Source organism: Petaurus breviceps, unplaced genomic scaffold (genome assembly GCF_028583685.1).
Source record: "Petaurus breviceps papuanus isolate PSGF00001 unplaced genomic scaffold, PetGlider_PUasm1.0 76, whole genome shotgun sequence".
NCBI lineage: Eukaryota > Metazoa > Chordata > Mammalia > Diprotodontia > Petauridae > Petaurus > Petaurus breviceps.
Window position 1 is genome coordinate 7852323 of NW_027186473.1, and position 14487 is coordinate 7866809.

Here is a 14487-nt window from a genome sequence, read left to right on the forward strand (position 1 = left end):
TTCATCTGGAAAGTGAGAGGGTTGTATACCTTTCCAACTCTAAATCTGTGATTTGGTGATGCTAATGGATGTGTCCCTAAAAGATTGGATGCGAATGGAATCATATCTGAAGTGGCCCCCAAGTGCTAAACTAAAGGCACTCTGTAGTGAGCCCTTTCAGAAAGCTAAGTGATGATTAACACTTACTGGCTGTGTGACCCTGGGCAAATAAATCGCTTCACCTCTCAGTTCTCCCATGAAATTCTCTAAGATTCCAAGTTACAGATCAGTTGCTGGTTTGCATCAGTGAGAGGATTTTCCTTACCAGGAGTCAGTTGCCTATCAGTAAAATCATATCAGGAACTTCCACCCTATTCCTATGTAATTCTCCTTTTTATGTTGCTTTAAAAGCATCCAAAGCACTTTGTTCACAACAATCCTATGAGATAAGTAGTACAAATATTATTATCCTCAGTTTACAGATGAGCTCTCTGACATTGTGAAAAATAAAGGGACTTGTCCATGAGCACCCAGCTAATAAGTATGAGTCAAGATTTAAACGCAACCTAAAATCCCCCTGTGTTATTTCCATTACACATATACTGCTAGTATCAGAGATGACATTTGAACCCAAGACTTTGAGGCCCCATGCTTTTTTCATTATGCATACCCAATGACTTCTTTTATGATGCAAATAATTTATCTTCTAATTTTTCTCTTAAAGCAAGCTTTGAATGTTTGTGGGTTTTGTTTATTGGTTTTGGTTTTTTCCCTAAAATTCAGGTTGACATTTATCTCAGGTTATCTTATGAACTGCTGTGAGATTTTCTTTTAAGTTGAAAGAAATAGACATTTTTATGTCCAGCAACATTACAGTGGAGATGTAAATCCAAAATAGCTAGGGATTAGAATAAATCGAATATTCAGATCAAGTGCATACCAATTTTGGAAATTTTGCCAATTTCTCTCACCTGGTTCCTACCACAATGCCCTCTGCACACAGTAAATACTTAGCTAACATTTGTTAAATTTGCACTTATATGAATCCACTAAAATCATAGCGTGTATATAGTACTTTAATGTTCTCAAAGCACTTTGCAAATGCCTCATTTTATCCCTGTGATTTTTTTTTTGCCTTCAGTATTAAGTTTATTGTGCTGCTTTCACTCCAAACCCTCTCTTCCCCCCACCACACAAGGACATCTAAAGGGGTCTTCTGCAGCATCTGGTGATACCCAGTCCTAAGTTGGTCCACTGAAACATGGCCAGAGTGCCCACCAGGGGCTAAGAATACTAGGAGTGGGTAGAGAAGAGACAAAAATAAAGGCCCAGAGCAACTGAGATTTGCACACCCAGCTCCCCTTACTAAAAGCAAGGGTTTCCATCCCATACCATCCAGCTTTCTAGGCTGTGAGGAGAAAGCAGTGACAGTCTTTAGTCCAGCTGTACCCACTGCTTAGGTACTGGAGGTTGGTAGGCTCCTTCTTAAAGATACTGACAGGAAACACATTAGGTATCAGACACAAGAGCAAACTGTGGGAAGAACTTCTCTCCACCACCCACACAGAGCAAGCAGCCTCTGATCATTGTTCTTGAAGGACTTCTCAGTGGCTAGAGGAATTAGCCTTGTGGAACAGGTATATTTGCGATAAATATTATTTGGAGATAAATATTCTCACAAATATTATCTCACTTTATCTCTAGGATTTAGGTGCTATTATCCCCATTTTATAAATGAGAAAACTAAGGCAGACAGAGGTTATATAATTTGCCCATGCTTATATAGCTAGTGGTAAAACCAAGTTTGAACTTGAGACTTACTAACTCCAGAACCAATGTTCTATCCACTGAGCTACCTAACTGCCTGCACTGAAATATGAATTCAACAAAATATTTAATAATAATATTAATAGTTACCATTTATATAGTGTTACAGATAGCTTTATATGTGTTGACTCCATTTGGTACTCACAACAGCCCTGTTGTGGGTGTTATTATTCCCATCTTGCAGGTGAGGAAACTGAGGGTCAGAGAGCTTAGCTGACTTACCCAGGGTCATTTAGCTTGAAAATGTCTGAGGTGGAATTTGACCTTAGGTCTTCCTGACTCTAAGTCTAAAAAAATAAAAGTGGTCTAGAAATTGAACTCACTACTTCACAAATGGGGCACTACCTAGCTGCCTTCTGTGTGCCTCAGAGCACTGTGCCAGGGACTAGGTGAGAATCCAAGTTTTGATAAAGCTTAGTTCCTGCTTTCATGGAACTTTCAATGTAGTATGCAATTATGACACATTATAACAGATGTAGTATAGAATAATTGGTAAAGAGAAGTAGAAAAAAAGTAGCATGTGAGAGCCAGAGTGGGGAAACATCATTACCAATTACCAATGCAGGGGGAAGAGGTAAGGGAGAAACATTTTAAGATGCCTTAAGAAAGTAGGATTGAATTGGGATTTAAAATACATGTACAAATTCAACAGATGGGAAGAATAGCCTCTCAGGTGTAGGAAATCACCTAAGCAAAAGCTTGTTGAAGGCAGAAAAATGGAGGGCACTGAGGGAAAGTGTGGTGAGTGTTCCAAATTGAAAAGGGCATAGAGTACATAGAGGATAGTTGTATTGGCGAAGACTGGAAATGAATCAATAAATCAATAAACATTTATTAAACACCTACTATTTGTGCTGTGCTAAGAAAGGGAGGATGGCATCAGAACATGAAAGCCCTTGAGGAAATCTAGGATTATCAACTCTGTCCTTAATGCTCCTGGGTTACTGGGTGAATACAATAACTGTAGAATTTCTGTAGAGTTCTTATAAATCTCAGTGTTTTTTTTTTTGTTTTTTACCAGAACTGGTTTTTGTTTTGTTTTATGAATTTAGGACTCTGAAGTTGATCCTGAGAAGTTTTCTAGTCGGATAGAATGTGAAAGTCCTAATAATGACCTCAACAGGTTTCGAGGGTTTCTGTAAGTAATACAGGACTTATTTTTAATGAGGGAAAGACTTGGATTTATCTGTTTATCTCTTGTTATGATAATAAGGCAGTGTGGCATGGAAAGAGAGCCTGGATTCAAGTTTCACCTCTCACACCTAGCTTTATGATCCTAGGCAAGTGGCCCACCTCTCAGTGCTCCAGGCCAGTAATATCAAACTCAGAATGGAAATGAAGCCACTAAAATGTACACAGGGATCTCTGCAGGTGCATATTAACTTGAAGAGCCACAAATTAATAATTGTATTTTTATTTATTTTGTTAAATATTTCCCAATATCTTTTTAATCTTGTTCAGGCCACATTTAAGTTTTGGGGCCAGGGCTACCATGTTTGACACCTCTGGGCAATTGTTTTTTTGCCTTTTTTTTTTTTTTGGAGGGGGAAAGGTAGGGCAATTGGGGTTAAGTAATTTGCCCAAGGTCACATGGCTAGTTTTTGTGTTAAGTGTCTGAGTCAGAATTTGAACTCAGGTCCTCCTGACTCCAGGACTGGTGCTCTCTTCACTGCACCACCTAGCCTCCCCTCTGGGCAACTTTCTAAGGCTATAAGTTAAAAAAGAGGTACAGATCTGCATTGGTAAAGGGTGTTTCTTTACCCAGGAGTTCCCTATACCAAGAAAGTCACCCAATCCTTTAGAAAAAAAAAAGAGAGAAAAACTGAAATTTCATTTCAGTTTCATTTCAAAGAATAACTGGAAGCTATGCTGTTGATACAAGGATAGAGAACTCTGTATAAATAGACATGTCTCCTCTCTGCTCACGGGGCCAACATCTCAGTTCATCCCCTCAGCACTTCTCAGTGGACAATAGTATCCTATATGATAGTATCCAACAACAGCATCCTCTCCTCCCCCACACAGCTACCAAAGTAATATTCCTAAAGCACTGGTCTCATTGTGTTACTACTTTTCTCAAGAAACTACAGTATCTCCCTATTGCCACTAGACTAAAATAAAAATTTTGTGTGGCATTTTAAGCCTACTTTTTTTTTCCTTTTGGAGGGCAATTGGGGTTAAGTAACTTGCCCAAGTTTACATGGCTAGTTTTGTGTGTGTGTGTGTGTGTGTGTGTGTGTGTGTGTGTGTGTTAAGTGTGTAAGGCCAGAACCTAACTCGGGTCCTCCTGACTCTGGGGCCGGCACTTTACTCACTGTGCCACCTAGCCGCCTCTTTAAGCCTACTTTTAAGCATTTTAAGCCTACCTTAAGCTCCAGCCTACCTTTCCAAACTTATGTCACACGATTCTATCTTATACACTCTTCATTTCTGTGTCCTTGTCTATGTACATATTGTGGTGTGGAATAGAATTTCCTTAAGGAAAATTATTATTTTTTCTTTGTCTTTGAATTCCAGAATCTGACTCTGTACCTTACAGAAAGTAAATATTTATATATGTTATTTAAATTGAACACACACACATATATGTAATATATTGAAAACATACAGCATATGTACATCTATAGTATATATGCACATATATGCACACATATAAAAATATACATATCACAAACATATACCCACACACATACTTATCTGTCATGTCTATAAATTGTTAGGCTAAATTGATACATCTCTGGATTGTTCCCCTTCTGTTTGATATTAAATCTTCACAGGAGGGATCTTGGTTTACTCTACATGTGATAGAAGATGTGATTGATAAAATCAATGCTCTTTTTTTCTTAGTGTGCATCAGCAACAGTGACTATGCTCTTTCTCTCCTGAGTTCCAAATATGACTTTTATGAAATTCCATTTTGAATTCTGAAGCTGAGCATGATTTTATAAGAACTTAAATATATTTGTAAACATGACCTTTTTCCTTATTATAAATAGTGAATAATTTTACACTCATAGAATTTTAGAGCTGGATAAAAAAAAATTTTAAAATTCTTCAACTGATTTTTTTCATCATAGTACATCTATGCATTATTAGAAATGTGCTAACAATGAATAGCAGAAATTATAACAGGCTTTGACCCATCATTTTTCAGAAGAAAGCAAGTAACCCTGATTTCGGGAAGACAAATACATTAAATAATTTTGTGTATTTGCTCCTGGTTGGCATTTAAGAGCCATAATTCTTTCCAGGTCCTTTATATATATAAATTATATAAATATATATTCATATAATTTATATATAAAATTTTTTATTAAAATTTATATATAAAAATTTTATTAAAAACATTATATAAAATATATATTTATATAAATATATTATATATATTTCATTTTTCAAATGCTTAATTAACTTCTGATTTACATCATTAATTTCTGCCAGATTTTGAATTACAAATTTTCTCCCCCTTTTTCCCCTACCCACCACCCCAGAACAGCAGTCCCACAGTATATCCCCTCCTCCAATCTGCTCTTTCCTGTATCTTATCCCATACCCCCTTAGATTTTTCCAGTAGGGCATGGTGGATTTCTATGCCCCAATGCCTGTATATCTTCTTTCCCAATTATATGTAAGATAGTATTAATAATAGTATATATGTATATATAATTTTAAACATTTGATTTTAAAACTTTGAATTCCAGATTCAGTCCCTTCCTCCTTTGTCACCCACCCTTACTGGGAAGATAAGCAGTTCAGTATAGATTGTACATGTGTAGCTAATGCAAAACATTAACATAGTAGATTTATTGTAAAAGACTGACTATATTTCCCTCCATCCTATCCCACCACCCACTTATTCTATTCTCTACTTTGATCCCATCCCTTTTCAAAAGTGAGTGCTTCCAACTTCCTTCCCCCCCAGCCTGCCCTACTTTCCATCATCCTTCCTCTCATCCCCCTTCCCCCTACTCTTCTGTAGGGTGAGATACCCTATTTAGTGTGTATTTTATTCCCTCCCCAAGTCAAATTCAGTGAAAATAAGGTTGACCCATTCCCTTTTGCCTTCCTATTCTTCCCCTCCATTGTAACCCTTTGCCCTTGCCTCTTCTTTGTGAGATAGTTTGCTCCATTCTGTCTCTCCCCATCTCCTCTCATTATATTCCTCTCTCACCTCTTAATTTCCCCTTATAAGCATCATCCCTTCCTGTTTAATTGTACCTGTGCCCTCTATCTATGTATACCTGTAAGCATATATACACGCATTCACACATGTATTCATATGCCCATATACCCTCTGATATAGACATTTATGTATATATTTCTATTCCCTTCAACTATTTTCGTACTGAGAAAAGTTTCATCAGTTACAATTATTGTTTTTCTCTGTAGGAATGTTAATAGTTCAACTTTGATCAGTGGCTTATGATTTCTTTTCCCTCTTTACCTTCTCTTTCTTCTTGTATCTGGATGTCAAATTTTCTATTCAATTCTGGTTTTTTCAACAAGAATGCTTGAAAGTCCTCTATTCCACTGAATGAGCATATTTTCCCCTGAAACATGATACTCAGTTTTGCTGGGTAGGTGATTCTTGGTTTTAATCCCAGCTTCTCTGCCCTCCAGAATATCCTATTCTAGGCCCTTCGATCCCTCAGTGTAGAAGCTGCCAGATCCTGTGTTATCCTGATTGTGTTTCCATAATATTCAAATTGTTTCTTCCTAGCTGCTGGTAATATTTTCTCCTTGATCTGGGAATTCCGGAACCTGGCTATAATATTCCTAGAAATTTTCTTTTTGGGATCTTTTTCAGGAGGTGATCGGTAGATTCTTTCAGCCTCTATTTTGCCTTCTGGTTCTAAAACATCAGGGCAATTTTCCTTGAGAATCTCTTGGAGGATGATTTCTAGGTTCTTTCTTTGACCATGATTTTCAGGGAGTCCAATAATTTTTAAATTATCTCTCCTGGATCTATTTTCCAGGTTAGTGGTTTTTCCCATGAGATATTTCACATTGCCTTCTATTCTTTCATTTGTTTGCATCTGTTTAACATCATCTTGATTTCTCTTAAAGTCACTAGCTTCCCTTTGCTCCAGTCTAAATCCGAGGGAATGATTCTCCCCATTGAGCTTTTGAGATTCTTTTTCCATCTGGCAAATTTGGCGTTTCAAGGCATTCCTCTCCTTATTGCCTTTTTGAGCCTCTTGCCAAATGAATCAGTCTGTTTTTTCAGTTGTGATTTTCCTCAGTCAGGCTGTTGACTCTCATTTTGTAATTTTCTTGCATCATTCTCATTTCTCTTCCCAATTTTTCCTCCACTTCTCTTATCTGCTTCTTAAGGTCCTCTATGGCCTGTACCCAGCTTGTACTTTCCTTTGAAGCTTTTGGTGCAGGAGTTCTGACTTAACTATCTTCCTCCTGTTCCATGCTTTGCTCCTTTTTGTCCCCCAAATAGGAGTCTAATGTTGGAATCTTCTGTTTGTTTTGCTTCCTTATTCTGGTCATGTCGCCCCTCAGTCACTTGATCCCTGGGCTTTCTTGCCACAGTAGGACTTTGCCACCAGAGAGGGGAACTTTCATCCCAAATGCTGGGGTTTTCTCAGCTGGCAGAGTTATTAGTTGGGTGCCCTCTCTGAGGCCTCCACACACTCTGGCACCTGGCCATGCATCCCAGGTCCCCCACCCTGGACCGCAGTGCAGATCCAAGCAGGTTAAAGCAAGAGTGATTACACCCTCAGACTGGTCGCTTGGTCCCCCTACACTCTGCAGGCCAGGAGCTGAAGCTGCAACATGGCCAGTGCAGTGTCTCAAAGCCGAAGCACTCCCACCTTGCTGGGTCCCAAAGTCCAGACTGCACTGACCTCTCACTTTTTCCTTTGCATCTTTGTGTTGATGAATATGGAAACGCCCACAGCTGCTGGTGATCTGGAGTCCCTCCAGCCTGCGGCTGGTCAGGACCATCCTGGGGCTAACACCTCCGGCTCACACAGGCCTGGGCTGGGCTCCCAGAGCACTGTGCTGGCCAATTCCTGCCTGCCTGCTGGGCTCTCCTCAGCAGGAGGTTAGCTTCTCTTTGTCATTTTGTGGGTTCTGCAGCTCCAAAGTTTGTTTCGAGTCCCCTTTCACATGGATCGGGGAAGGTAGAAGCAGGAGCCCGGCAGAGGTCCTGCTTCTACTCCGCCATCTTAACTATGCCCCCCTATACATATATATATATATATTTTTTTTTAATAAGTCAAAGCCTAGTTAGAAGCTATTATTGGAATATCACTTTAAATCCCATTGCTATTTAAAAGAAATTCATGTGTTATACTTCTTATAGAGAACATCCAAGCAAGGAACGCATTGGTCTCAGTAAAGAAAATCTATTACTTAGAGGCTGCACCATTAGAAATACAGAGGCTGTGGTTGGCATTGTGGTTTATGCAGGTTGGTTAAATTTTTTGTACCTTATAATTGTATGACATGTTATAAAAAACTACTATTTTAAAGTTTGCTTATTTGATTGAAAGTGCAATTGTTCAAATATCATTTTTCCAAATGGAAGGATATATTCTGTGTATTTGTGATCATTGGCTCATCTTTTCCTAAGTGAGTTTGGAAGGAGCAAAATTGAGGGTTTTTCCTCCTTTCTTTCTTTTTGCTTTTACCTGTCAGATCTTGATGAAAGAGCATTTTCTGAGTGCGATATCTGTTACTTGATTTGTATGTCTCTAACAAGGAACAGTGAAATATCTTCTCTTATCTACCCAGGTCATGAAACTAAAGCAATGTTGAATAATAGTGGGCCTCGTTACAAGAGAAGTAAATTAGAGAGAAGGGCAAACACTGATATCCTCTGGTGTGTCCTGCTTCTTATCTCAATGTGTTTTACTGGTGCATTAGGTAAGTTAAATAGTTCTTGCTAGCTGTGTTTAGCAACTTTTCTCCATAATTTTAAATGACAAGTATCTTATGTGTAGAAATGATCATTTTCAAGAAAGTGCTATAAATAAACACATTTAAAATGTGCTGTTTGAGAATTCTTGATATTTTTCCATTTGTGGAATAATCATCTCTTGGAATATCTTAGCCACAGTCATTCTTTTTCTTCTTTATTATTCTATTCATCTTTTTTTTTTTTTGACCCTAGAAAAGCTGAAGTAAAGTATTCTGTGAATCCATGTGTTGGCATGAGCAAAACTTCAGAATCTTGATTCAGTAGACATAGAAAAATTTGTGGGGTTTTTTTCTCCTCTCTTGCACACTACTGAAAAAGCATATGCATAAAGTTCAGCCTTGATATACAACCAGTCTTTTATGCTGGAGATTGAAGAAAGGAATGAAGAACTATGTAAGAACTGTCTAATCCTTCTTATGTGTGTATTTGTTTTAAAGGTCATGGAATCTGGTTGAGCAGCTATGAAGCTGTTCCGTTTTTTAACATGCCTGAGCCTGATGGAAATAACTTATCACCAGCATTGGCAGGTTTCTATATGTTTTGGACCATGATTATTTTATTACAGGTAACATCTGTCCCTCCTGCTATGAATGTAGAATAATGTTGTTACCAAATGGCTTACCTCAGTTTCTTACTATTGTTTTCTTTGCTTTGTTAGGTATTGATCCCCATATCTCTCTATGTTTCCATTGAAATTGTCAAGCTAGGCCAAATCTATTTCATTCAAAGTGACATTGATTTCTATAATGAAAAAATGGATTCTACCATTCAGTGCCGGGCACTGAATATTGCTGAAGATCTTGGGCAGATACAATATCTTTTCTCTGATAAAACTGGAACCCTCACTGAGAACAAAATGGTTTTCCGGAGGTGTAGTATCGCAGGTTTTGATTATTGTCATGAAGAAAATGGTAGGTATTGAATATCATATGCATATACCCTTGTTGCTGCCTTCACAAACATCAATTGCTATTTGTCTTTTCTTTTCAGAGATTTTTTTTTGTTGTTTATTGCACTTAAGTGGCTGGAATCCATAAAACCACTGTTTGGTTTTTTTATAAATTAATTTATTTATTTTTAGTTCTCAGCATTCACTTCCATAATTTTTTAATATTCTCAACCTCCCTACTTTCCTTCCTCCCCAAGATGGCATGCAATCTGACATATACATTCCTACCAAATATATCTTCACATTAGTTATGTTATACAGAATTAGAACGAATGGGAGGAACTATGGGAAAAAAAAAAACAAAAACAAAACAAGACAGCAAATAGTATGCCTCGATCTGCATTCAGACTCCATATTTCTTTTTCTAGATTTGGGTGGAATTTTCCATCATGAGTCTTTTGGAATTATCTTAGGTCCTCGTATTGCTGAGAAGAGCAAAGTCTATCAAAGTCAGCCATCACATAATGTGGCTGTTACTTTGTACAGTGTTCTGGTTCTGCTCACTTCACTCAGCATCAGTTCATATAAGTCTTTCCAGGTTTTTCTGAAGTCTACCCGCTCATCATTTCTTATAACACAATAGTATTCCATTACATTCGTATACCACAACTTGTTCGGCCATTCCCTGAATTGATGGAAGGGCTATTGAGGGGCATCCCCTCAATTTCCAGTTCTTGGCCATCACAAAAAGAGCTACTCTAAATATTTTTGTACATCCTTTTCCCATTTTTATAATCTCTTTGGGATGTAGTGGTATTGCTGGGTCAAAGGGAACATTTTTATAGCCACTTGGGCATACAAACCATTGTTATTAACCATTGTAGGTATTTCTACCTATGTATTTTCCCTCTGAAATTTGATCATTCAAAGCAAAGATCTTAACACAATATATTGGGGATTTTATAAAGGAAAGTAAATGAACTGTAATAGTTTGATCAAAAAGAGGAGGGGAGAAGATTAGATGAATACAGCTTTTTACTCTTAGAAAATCAACGCACAGAATAAGTAATACATTTTCAGATATGGTCAGTATAGTAATTTGATTTCCTTGATTATGTGTACTTATTACAAGTACTTTGTTTTTATTTTTTTTCCAGTGGAAATGGGGTCTATAGGTGGGAGGAAAGGGGGGAATAAGGACAGACTAGCAAGAAAAAAGGGGAAAAGAAGGATACTTCTTTTTTTAATGCACCAAAGAAAACAAGGAAAGTCAGAGAACTATAGATAAGTACAACAGAATTTATCCTGTATTTAAAAGAAAAGCAACTTGTACATAAGAATATGTATTTTCATATACAATCTTCCGGTATATGGAAATGCCAAATTTATTTGGTATTTGTTAGTTCAAAATGGAGAAAAAAATAAAGAAGGAATTATTTAATATATCCAAGGGAGATTTTTATATAACCCTGGCATCTACTAGATTTTGTTAGTATGAGTGAACCAATGGTATGACAGACACACTGAGTACTTGAGCAATCCTCCCTGCCTTATTATTGACAAGACATTCAGTGAGGTAGCTGGAGAGCTTTTCTCCTTTGTCTTATATCCAAATACTTACTTTAGTCCTTCAAGGATCTATGATTTCCTTTATTTTGTTGTAAGAATGTTAAAGAATCCAATCTGCTAGTTACCACTGTAACAAGCCCACTTCCTAATATATTCTGTGTTGGGAATGTTTTGGGGGAAATGTATGAAGGAGGAAATTGGAGAACTTAGCATGGGCCCCATGATAGAGGGAAGACCAGTCTTTGTTCATTTTCTTATGGTCTGTGCAGAATGTATATAGAGAAGCAAGAAATCTTTTCCTACATTAAGAAATTCTGTAAAGAAAATGAACTTAAGGTTTCAAGCTAAACCTTAATCTCTTGGTTTTTCAAGCAGAATTAGAGGACTAGCTCCAAAAGTTTTCTCCTATTTCATATTAATGGCCAACTGCCTGGCACCAAATATCTATTTAATAAATGCTTGTTGACTGACTATTCCCCCTTCTCTCAGTTCCTGAATAATCTTCCACTGAACCCAGCACATCATTGGGATGGGACCTCATCTTTAGAAAAGGGACAAGTGAGGCAGTCCCCTTCTTGCTATATAAACACTTTTATCCTTTTTTTCATTTTAAACATCAAACTGCTATATATATTTTTTTAAGCAATCGGGGTTAAGTAACTTGCTCAAGGTTACACGGCCAGTTATTTCTGGGTGTGGTGCTGAGTATCTGAGCCCAGATTTGATCCCCAGGTCATCCTGACACTGGAGCCGGAGCTTTTACTCGCTGAGCCACCTGGCCACCGCTAAACTGATATATTTTCATTTAGGAGCAATAGGAATAAGACTAGGGATTGAACTCATGATTTCATGGTACTCTGCCATTTTTAGTCTTAAAGAGTTGTCTAGAGCAATGAAAGTTTAAGGGACTCAGTCAGAGTAGCACAGTCAGTATGTGGCAGAGGCAGGACTTTCCCCCAGGTCCTAAGGGCTTCAAGGCCAGCACTCTAGCCATTATACTGCACTAGGTACAATCTGTATTGATGTTTTCCTTCTGCTTGCATCAGTAGTGGAATGACCTGTCCAGGAAACAGTGTGTTTCCTCTCAGAGGTCTCTAGGCAAAAACCGAATGATCAACTTCTTGAGTGTAGTGTAGAAAGTGTTACTTTTAGATAGAGTTTGAATTGTCCACTGAGTCCCCAAGGGCCCTTCCAACTCTGAAATTTTTTGACTTTGTGATGATACTTTTGCTCCTTTCACTGCTTTTTGGTTCTAAGTTAATATTGCATTAGATTCCTTTTTACTAATTATCATCCTCATATATTTATAATTCTTCCTATTGAAAAGGCTTGTTTTTATAGTAAAAAGTTAAGTATCTAGAATTCTGTCAATCAGAACTTTCACACAACTATTGTACAAGGTGTTGAAAGATCCTGAAGTACATTTCAGGATAATTTTCATGTTTATTAGCGTGTAGTGCATTAATTTCAAAGGTTAATCATCCAAATGTCGCAGAGGACGAACATTAACAAGAAATACTTGTCAGGTGCCTATCATGTGCAAGGTATTATTTAGAAATTCTTGGGACCCAAAGAACTGCAAGGTAAACGCCCCAAACTCAAGGATCTTCTGTTTGTTTTGTCTCTGCCCTACATGCTTCTCAACATTAGTTCAAAAAATAAACTAACAGATAGCAAAAAGATAAATTTCAAATCTATAGAATATATTTATAAGGTAGTTAACAGCTTACAGTAGCATTTTCTGTTGAAAGGTAGTAGTGAAAAAAAGCATTGGCTTTGGAGTCAGAAGAAGTGAATTTGAATTCGAGCTGCACTCTGTGCTAGCTGTATACATTCGGGCACATCATTTCATCTCTGGCTGATGTTTCCTGATATGTAAAGTGAAGGTATTCATACTTGCACCACTTGCCTGATAGGACAGATGAGATGATGAATGTCAAAGTGTTTTGTAAAGTGTGAAGTGTTCTAGAAATGGAAAGTACCTATTACTGTTATTAACTGTCATTAACAAAATGTCAGATAAATGTTAATGGCTAATGATATAGGAGTTTATTAAAGAAAGAAATCACTGGGAATGAATGTGGTCAAAAAGGGCCTCAAGGAAGAGGTGTGCCTTAATGTATAGAAAGCAATAAGGGGGCGGCCAGGTGGCTCAGTGAGTAAGAGCACCAGCTCCAGTGTCGGGATGACCTGGGGATCAAATCTGGGCTCAGATACTTAGCACCACACCCAGAAATAACTGGCCGTGTAACCTTGAGCAAGTTACTTAACCCCAATTGCTTTAAAAAAAAAGCACTAAGGTGGTTATTTCAGAGGGGGAGAACTGTAAACAAGTAAGCTAAGGAGAGAATAACCCTGCCATGTTTGTAAAACAAGGAGTAGGTTGGTTTGGCCAGGATGGAGGATTCATGGAAAGGAGGGAAAGGTAGGAGGTAAGGCCAACAGTTCAGGTAGAAGCTATGATATTGCTCCATTTACAAGAATTCCCCATTCTCCAAACATGTCAGATAATGGGGTTCACTACATTTTTAGCTGCAGAAGTGAAACCAATTGGGGCAGCTAGGTGGCGCAGTTAATAGAGCACTGGCCCTGAAGTCAGGAGGACCTGAGTTCAAATCCGGCCTCAGACATTAACACTTAACTAGCCGTGTGACCTTGGGCAAGTCACTTAACCCCAATTGCCCTGCCAAAAGCAAAAAAAAAAAAAAAGTGAAACCAACTGAAATTTGGGGGCAAATACATAGAAGGTCAGTTGTTGACTCGCAGAATCAGAGTTAACGCTCAAAGGAAGCTTTAAAATAAAGGAATTAAAAATCCTCATTTTAGACAGATTAGCAAGAGTTTATTAAGCATATAATATATGCCAGGAACTTTTCTAAACACTGAGGCTACATAGAAAGGCAAAAAAAGCCATGCCCTCTAATGGGGGAGGATAAGGAAACAAGCAAGCAAATCTTCTTTAACCCTAATTATCAAGTGTAATTTCTTTCCCATCAGCCAAGAGACTAGAGTCTTACCAGGAGGTTTCCTCCGAAGATGAGGATTTGATAGATACCCCTAGTGGCTCTCTCAGCAATATGACAAAACTGAAGGCAAACAGCTGCAGGACAGTGAATAATGGGCCTTTGAAAAGCAAGTCCTTGAATCATCTTGCTGGGAGCTGTTTTGCCCTAGGAGGAGAAGATGGCGCCACTGATGGATCTCTCTCCAGACAGGAAGCTTTCAGTAGTCCTATTGTAAGTATACATATGTGTCTTGAATCTTACCCAGACAAGAATTATGTTGAAAG

The 14487-nt window shown here is 37.9% G+C and overlaps 1 protein-coding gene across 2 annotated transcripts in view; it reads left to right on the top strand.

Annotated features, from left to right (window-relative positions):
• The window catches only part of ATP10D (ATPase phospholipid transporting 10D (putative)), a 122482-nt gene that overhangs the window by 66140 nt on the left and 41855 nt on the right, over window positions 1-14487 (top strand). For both annotated transcript variants that reach the window (XM_069105178.1, XM_069105177.1), the window contains 6 exons: window positions 2859-2944; window positions 8123-8229; window positions 8554-8685; window positions 9178-9305; window positions 9399-9651; window positions 14196-14434. In XM_069105178.1, coding sequence (XP_068961279.1) covers window positions 2859-2944; window positions 8123-8229; window positions 8554-8685; window positions 9178-9305; window positions 9399-9651; window positions 14196-14434 — 945 coding nt within the window. The remainder of the gene's footprint in view (window positions 1-2858; window positions 2945-8122; window positions 8230-8553; window positions 8686-9177; window positions 9306-9398; window positions 9652-14195; window positions 14435-14487) is intronic.